This window comes from Panthera uncia (assembly GCF_023721935.1).
Source record: "Panthera uncia isolate 11264 chromosome B3 unlocalized genomic scaffold, Puncia_PCG_1.0 HiC_scaffold_1, whole genome shotgun sequence".
Taxonomy (NCBI): domain Eukaryota; kingdom Metazoa; phylum Chordata; class Mammalia; order Carnivora; family Felidae; genus Panthera; species Panthera uncia.
In genome coordinates this window covers 27,768,923-27,777,310 of record NW_026057582.1, presented here as the reverse complement: position 1 = coordinate 27,777,310, position 8,388 = coordinate 27,768,923, and the positions used below count along the sequence as shown (strand labels likewise).

Genomic DNA, 8,388 nt, shown 5'->3' with positions numbered 1-8,388 from the left:
AAATAAATAAATAAATAAATAAATAAATAAATAAATAAATAAATAAATGACATTCAGGATAAGAGAAAACCCACAGCCACAGTATAAAGTCCTCCCACACTCAGAATACACGTGGTCACATGCCTAGAGGGTGAGTATGTGCAGCCAACTTCAGCCTTCAGATTAAAAGGCCTCACATTGGGACACCTGGGTGGCTCAGTCGGTTAAGCACCCGACTTCGGCTCAGGTCATGATCTCATGGTTCATGGGTTCGAGCCCCACATCAGGCTCTGTGCTGACAGCTCAGAGCCTGGAGCCTGTTTCAGATTCCGTGTCTCCCTCTCTCTCTGTCCCCCCCCCCCCCCCCCCCATGATAGAAACTTCCTGGACACATCTTCCTTTGCCTGATTTTAATCTGTACCTTTTCCTGTAATAAACCACAATATCAATATAATAGCTTTCTGCCTGTTCTCTGGGTCATTCCAGCATATTATTGACTCTGTGGGTAGTTTTGAGACCCCTCCCCCACGCCAAACTTGCAGTTGGTATCAGAAGTGAGGGTGATCTCTTGTAAGGACTATTTCTTCTAACTTAGTAGTTTGCCCCAAACTCCCTGCACCAATCATAATGAAAGGGGTAATTTATCATTTCTTTAGCTGCCTAACCTCTGAACCTCCTTTCTAAATTAGCAGAAATTCCTACCAGTCTTAAGAGACTTGCTGAGATGCAACTATCAGCACAAAAGTTAAAAAGAGGATTTAGGGTTAGAGTTGGTTGCTAGTGACAGAAAAATCCCCCAAGCCGTGGTATAAACAACATAGATATTAATTTCTCTCACACAAATATTCCAGATAAGCGGCACAATGCAAGGATTATTTTCTGCAATGTCAGGGGCCCAAGCTCTGCTGTCTTTACTAAGTGGCTTCAGCATCATAGTGATCTGGTAGGGGAGATACCATGATCACTAAGTAGCTCCATATCATGATATAAGCATCATGAGCGTGCTATGAAAGCGCACACATGATTTGGATCTTTCCACAATGTCAGCTTTATTCAATCATAAAGCAAAGTAAATCATAATTATAAAGCAGGTTCAGGAATTCCAAACTCAATGACATTTTACCATGTGATTAAACTTGGCTTCTTACAAGCACACAGAGCAGAACATAAGACAAGTAACACAACAGGAGAACAGCAGGGTGTAGGAAGTTAAGGAACCAAACATGAAATCAGTCTGTGGGCAGGCAGTGGAGACAAGGCCTTGGTCCAGTCCAGGTTGGCTCTCAGCACTTGCTGCCATTCAGGCAGTGAAGGATCTCAGTTCTGTTCCAAGATCAACTGGGCAGGGCCTTCGGCGGCAGCTGCCTTTTTTAAGTGGTCAGACATGGAGGGGTCATGTCTGAAGAGTCTGACAGTTTGCTGCAAAAATCTTCCCCTTTTTAAAGGGATTTAATTGATCTTGGGTCTCTGCAGACCTCCTCTACTCCTGCTTGTTATCAGTTCTGGGTGGTCAGCTGATGTGGGTCCTAGCTGTATCTCATAGGGGCAGTACCTTTAACTGCTTGCATCATTGCTTGACACAGGCTCCTGCTTAACATGGGAGACTCCATTTTGCTCTCTAAGATAAGGAAAACTAGCCGCCTCAGCTCTAGTATTATATACAAATCCAACCAGCAGGAAGAAGAAAAGCGCAGAAGGGCACCCTCTCCCTTGGGAATAACTTCCCAAAGTTTCACATTCCACTTCTGCCTGTATACAATTGGCCAGAACTTTGTTACACGTTCACTCTTAGCTGCAAAGGAGGTGAAAATACAGTGTTTATTCTTGGTGGCCGTGTATTAAAAAGATAGGCAATTCAGCAAGACAACAGAAGAGTCACATTTATATACCTATTTAATAAAGCTTCAAATACATAAAGCAAACATTTTAGAAATACAAGAAACTTATAGCTCTCCAATAATCGTTTATGTGTTTCAACCATTAAGAAACTAATAGATCTAAGATAAACAATTAGTAAAGATATAGAAGATTTAAACTACATAATTAATCAATTTGTTTAGTTAGAGAAAGAGAGAACTTTGTTTGCAACAGACAATATATTTTTCTCAAATACTCTTACAATATATATAAAAGTTGACAATGTACAGAACATAAAAAAGTTCAAGAAAATCCTGAGAATAAAAATGATGCAGACTATAATATATATATTTTTATAAATATTTTTATTTATTTTTGAGACAGAGAGAGGGACAGGGCATGAGCAGGGGAGGGGCAGAGAGAGAGGGAGACACAGAATCCGAAGCAGGCTCCAGGCTCTGAGCTGTCAGCAGAGAGCCCGATGTGGGGCTTGAACTCATGGACCGCGAGATCATGACCTGAGCCGAAGTCAGACGCCTAACCGACTGAGCCACCCAGGTGCCCCAATATATTCTTTTTTTTTTAATGTTTATTTATTTTGAGAGAAAGAGAGCATGTGTGAGTGGAAGAGGGGCAGAGAGAGAGATAGAGAGGGAGAGAGAGAATCCCAAGCAGGCTCCATACTGTCAGCACATAGCCTGACGTGAGGTTTGATCCCACAAACTGTGAGATCATGACCTGAGTTCAAATCAAGAGTTGGACGCTTAACTGCCTGAGCCACCCATGCACCCCTATAATATATTCTTTAGGGGCGCCTGGGTGGCTCAGTCTGTTAATCGTCCGACTTCAGCTCAGGTCATGATCTTGCAGTCCATGAGTTCGAGCTCCACATCGGGCTCTGTGCTGACAGCTTGGAGCCTGGAGCCTGTTTCAGATTCTGTGTCTCCCTCTTTTTGTCTCCTCCCCCACTCACGCTCTGTCTCTCTCTTCTCAAAAATAAAATAAAAATGTTAAAAAAATTTTTTTTTTAAAAATAAACACCAAGCAAGGTGTTTAGTCAGAAATTAACAAGAAATTTGTTATCTACATGGAATATTAACAGCTCTCTGGGAGAGAAGAAAAGTGAAAGAAAACATTAAGGAAAACATAGAGGTTGCCTAAAGTCTTTATCTTCAAAAGTCATATCTTCAAAAGAACCTGGGTGGTTCAGTCAGTTAAGCGTCTGACTTTGGCTAGGTCATGATCTCAAAGTTCGTGGGTTCCAACCCCACATCAGGGTTGCTGCTGTCAGTGCACAGCCTGATTTGGATCCTTTGTCCCTTTCTCTCTCTGCCCTTCCCCGGTTCACGTGTGCATGTATGCTCTCTCTCTCAAAAATAAATAAACATTAAAAAAAAAAAGTCGTAGATCTAATGGAACTAGAAATAAAGACTTAAATATAGTATTTAAAATTACAAAAGTAATCAACAGAATAGTCAAAAGTAATAATACATCTGTCAAACACTGAGAGGGGAAGAAAGAGTACGTTGAACACTCATGAGTCAATAGATAATTCTAAAATGTAAAAATTAAGAAATAGAGGTATAGGTATAGTATCTAGTATAATGGAGGTAACCATAAATGCAAGTGAAAATAGAAACAGTTTAAAAGAGATTGCCGGAAGGACATGGAACTTTATGATAGAAGAGGGGTGGGAAAAAGATTGTTGGTTTTCATTTTAAGCTCTTTCCTACTCTTAGACTTTTACAATATACAAAATTACTTGGGGAAAATTTTTAACTTCTTTTTAATATTTACTTATTTTTGGGAAAGCGCAAGCAGAGGAGGGGCAGAGAGAGGGGGACAGAGGATCTGAAGGAGGCTCTGCACTGACAGGCTAACAGGGGGGCTCAGACTCACAAACTGGGAGATGATGAGCTGAGCCAAAGTTGGATGCTCAACCAACTGAGCCATCCAAGTGCCCCTAAATTTTCAATTAAAATGAAAGCTCCTTCTAAATACTCAGATTTAGAAAATAAATAAATAACTCAGATTAAAAAGGAGTTGTAGAAAGTTAGGGGTGCCAGGGTGCCTTGGGATTCTCTCTGCCCCTCATCCACTCACATACGTGTGCTATCTCTCTCTCTCAAAAATAAATGAACATTAAAAAAAAAAAGGAGCTGTAGAAAGTTAAAAACTAGTTAAAAATTATGATGAAACAATACTGAAAAAGTCCACATCAAACCCTCCTGTACATAGCCATATTGGTATTCAGAAGAAAAGCACAGGCCCAAATAGACTCATTGGAATATAATAAAAAAAACAAGTAAAAGAACCAATCATTTATCTCAATAACTTAGATAAAAATATAGCTATACAAACACAGGAAAGAAGGCACTGATAAAATAAATAAAAGCAGATAATAAACGGAAACAGAAAGCAACAAAAATACGAAAGTTGATGAGAGTTAAAAGTATTCCAAGATCTTCCTCATTTTCTGATAGAAAGGCAAAGAGTAACTCTTCACTCTGTTAAAGTTTTAACAGTAACCATTAAAATAGTAACTTTTTTTTTTTTTTTTTTTTTTTTTTTTTTTTTTTTTTTTTTTAAGTAGGCTTCTTGCCTGATGTGGAAACCAATGAAGTAGAGCCTGAGGCGAAGCCTGAGGTGGGGCTTGATCTCAGATCTCAGGACTCTGAGATCATGACCTGAACCAAAATCAAGAGTCCTAAGCTTAACCAACTGAGCCATCTATGCACCCTAGAGATAGGGCCTCTAAAATGGTAATTAAAGTAAATAGGGCCATATGAATGGGCCCAAATCCAATATGGCTAGTGTCCTTATAAAAAGAGGAAATTAGGACACAAACATGCATGAGAGAAGACCATGTGAAGACACAGAGATGGTCATCTAGAAGCCAAAAAGAGAGGTCTGTAAACAGATTTTTCCTTCCCAGCCCCCTGAAGGAAACAACCTTGCTGATACCTTCATCCTAAATTTCTATCTTCCAGAACTGTAGGAAATGAATTTCTGTCATTCAAGCCACCACAAATCTGTGGGATTTGTTATGGTCACCCTAGCAGACTGCAAATTGATTTATAGATTCAATGCAATCTCCATCAAAATTCCAGCTGGCTTCTCTGCATAAATTGACAAGTTGATCCTAAAATTCTTATGGAAATTCAAGGAACCCAGAATCTTGAAAAAGGGTAAAGTTGTAAGATTCGTAATACCCAACTTCAAAACTTAGTACAAAGCAACAATAATGAAGACAATGTGGTACACACCTAAGGACAGACATAAAGATCAATGGAACAGAACTGAGAGCCCAGAAATAAACCCTCATATTTACAGTCAACTGATTTTTGACAAGGGTGAGAAGAAAATTCAATGGGGGAAAGAAAGATCTTTTCAACAAATGGTCTTGAGACAACTGGATATCCACATGCAAAATAATGAATTTGGATCCCTAACTCAAACCATACATAAATTGATTCTAAATGAATCAAAGACCTACATGTACGAGCTAAAACTACAGAACTCTTAGAAGAAAACACAGGAGTAGGGGCGCCTGACTAGCTTAGTCAGTGGAGCATGCAACTCTTGATCTTGGGGTCACGAGTTCAAGCCCCACAATGGGCATAGAGCTTACTTAAAGAATAATAACCAAAAAAATCTAAAAACTTTCCTGCATCAAAGGATACCATTAAAAAAATAGGGGCACCTGGCTGGCTCAGTGGGTAGAACATGTGACTCTTAATCTGAAGGTCATGAGTTCAAGTCCCACATTGGGCATGGAGCCTACTTTAAAAAATTTTTTTATTTAAAAAAAATAAAAGAACAACTCACAGAATGGGAAAAATATTTGTCAATCACATATTTGATAAGGGACATGTATGTAGAATATATAAAAACCCTTTCAACTCAATAATAAAAAGACAGCCCAACTTAAAAAAAAAAAAAAAGGACAAAAACAAAACAACAACAACAAAAAACAGGACAAGGATCTGAATAGACATTTCTCCAAAGATATATAACGGTCAATAAGTACATGGCAAGATGCTTGACATCGTTAGCCATCACGGAAATGCAAATGAAAAGTACAAAGAAACTATTACCCATTAGGGTGTTTATAATGAAAAAGACAGATAATAATGAGTGTTGGCAAGGATGTGGAGAAACCGGAAGTCTCATGCACCGCTATGGGACTGTAAAATGGTGCAGATACTTTGGCAAACAGTCTGGCAGCTCCTCAAAAGGATAGAGTTTAATATACGGCCTATCAATTCTATTCCTGTATATACAGAAAAATAAAAACATAGGCCTGCAAGTTGCAGAACATAGATTCAGTATGTTCACACTTCCATATGCTTACACACTGCAAACATTCAGAAAAAAATTAAGATGTATGCACCCATCTTTAGGGGAAAGGGTGAACTGGAAGAAGAGATTCTATCACTTCACATTTTAAACTTTTCAGTATTGCTTACATCTGTTTCAAAAAATATGTATTTTGGGGGACGCCTGGATGGTTCATTTGGTTAAGCGTCCATCTCTTGATTTTGGCTCAGGTCATGATCTTGTGGTCATGACCTGGCGGTTCCTGAGTTTGAGCCCCGCATGGGGCTCTGTACTGGAGCCTACTTGGGATTCCCCCCCGCCCATCTCTCTCTCTCTCTCTCTCTCTCTCTCTCTCTCTCTGCTTCTCCCCTGCTCACTCTTTCTCGCAAAGATAAATAATTAAATTAAAATTTTTTCTAATGTATTCTTTTTCTCTAAAAAAGAACCATGATTTTTCTTGTACAGAGCAGTTTAAAAAGCAATATACAAACCTTTGGCAATGATCTGCAGACCACGAGAAATGAAACACACAAGGGCTCAGTCTCTGGCAATTATGAGATCAAACATTACATTTTGCTTCACACATTCTAAGACTTTCACATACAGTATCATGTTTCATCCTCTATGAGAGACTTTTACCATGTTACACACAAGAACTCTGAGACCTAGAAAAATAAAAAAAACTTGCCTAAGGCTACAGAACTAGTTAATGAAGCCAGAGGTAGAACTCTGATTATACCTCACCACCATGCTGCTTCTCACCTTTGAGCTCCACATTTGGAATTGGTCAAAGCTCTGTCACTTATTAGAGAGTAAACTTCGTGGCTTCATATTCTCCAAGCCTCAAGTTCTTCCTTTGCAATATTTGAAACATAATCCCAGTGTTTTGTGAACATGCTGAATTTTGTATGTAAAGCACTTGGGCATTGATAAAGCATAGCTGTTATATGTATAAATAAAACGCTGGGCATCTTTGAACCTTATGCTGCTTCAAGGGTCACATTCAAAAAGTTGACTTTTAGCATCTACTAAGTTTGAAACCCATGCATTCCCTACCATACAGCAATTCCACTCCCAGGTATACACTTCACTGAAAAGCACATGTATGTCCATCAAACAATAGGTTCTTGAATGTTCATAGCACTAAAGTCCCAATCTGAGAACTATCAAATGCCCATTGATAGTAAAATTGACAAATCCTTTCCTACCACAAAATGGAATAGCATTAAGCAGTGATAATACCATCTGCAACCACGCCTAACGATATACATGAATCTCAAAAACATAATGTTGGGCCAAAGCGGAAAGCACTAAAGACCACGCAAGGAAGGATTCATTTCCATAAAATAACCCATTTTGTTGGAGTAGGATAGAGTACCTGTGGGGGCAGGGGAGGTGCTTAGAGCAGGAATGAGGGTAGCTGCTGGAGTGCTGGTGATGGTGTTTCTGGATTCGTGTGCTTGGTTACACGGGAATGTTCCGGTTGTGAAAATTTCCTGGATTGTACTCTTAGGGTCGGTCTGAGCGCTTTTTGTGTGTACGTTATAATGTACTGAAAATTAAAAACCAAAAAAAACCCACCCCCCACCCCCCCCCAAAAAAAACAAAAAAACAAAAAAACAAGCAGCCCTTTTCCCTGAAGGGGCTGGAATTTTTGGAATTCTGCCTAAGCTCATTAGGCTATGGTTTCACCACGAATCAATTACCCAACAATTTTCACTTCAAGTGACAATGGCCAGAGGGAGACAAGTGTTCTGAAGGCGGGTTCGACGCTACACCCAGCTTTCACGACGCCCTGCGCGCGCACCGCCCAGGCCCCGGAGAACGACCTGCTGCTTTTCCTTGAGACGAGTCCCGGGCGTGCGGTCCCCGGGTCTGAAGCGCCCTGACGCCTCCTGACGCGGCTCCACCACCTACCGTCGGGTGCCGGGGGACGCCTGATCCCTTCGGGCCTCCAGCGCGCCCTCCACGGCCTAGACGCGACTGCAGGCGAGCGCTACACGCGGCTCTGGGCAGGGATGGCGACTGTGATCCTGGAGCCCGCGGGCCGCTGCGGCTGGGACAAGCCCCTGCGCATCGCCGTGCGCGGCCTCGCGACGGGACAGCTCGTCACGCTGCGCACGTCCCTGCGCGACGAGAAAGGCGCGCTCTTCTGGGCCCACGCGCGGTATCAAGCGGACTCCGGCGGCCTCCTGGACCTGGCGCGCGCGCCCGCGCTGGGCGGCAGCTTCA

At 41.2% G+C, this 8,388-nt stretch overlaps 1 protein-coding gene across 2 annotated transcripts in view; it reads left to right on the top strand.

Moving 5' to 3' along the window:
* ACOT6 (acyl-CoA thioesterase 6) overlaps positions 1-8,388 on the top strand; it is a 79,668-nt gene that overhangs the window by 29,895 nt on the left and 41,385 nt on the right. The window contains exon 1 of one of the 2 annotated variants that reach the window (XM_049611411.1): positions 8,041-8,387. The exons of the other annotated variant lie outside the window; for it this stretch is intronic. Coding sequence (XP_049467368.1) covers positions 8,175-8,387 — 213 coding nt within the window. The 5' untranslated portion in view covers positions 8,041-8,174. Of the gene's footprint in view, positions 1-8,040; position 8,388 lie in introns of those variants that run through there. 2 annotated transcript variants of the gene reach the window in all.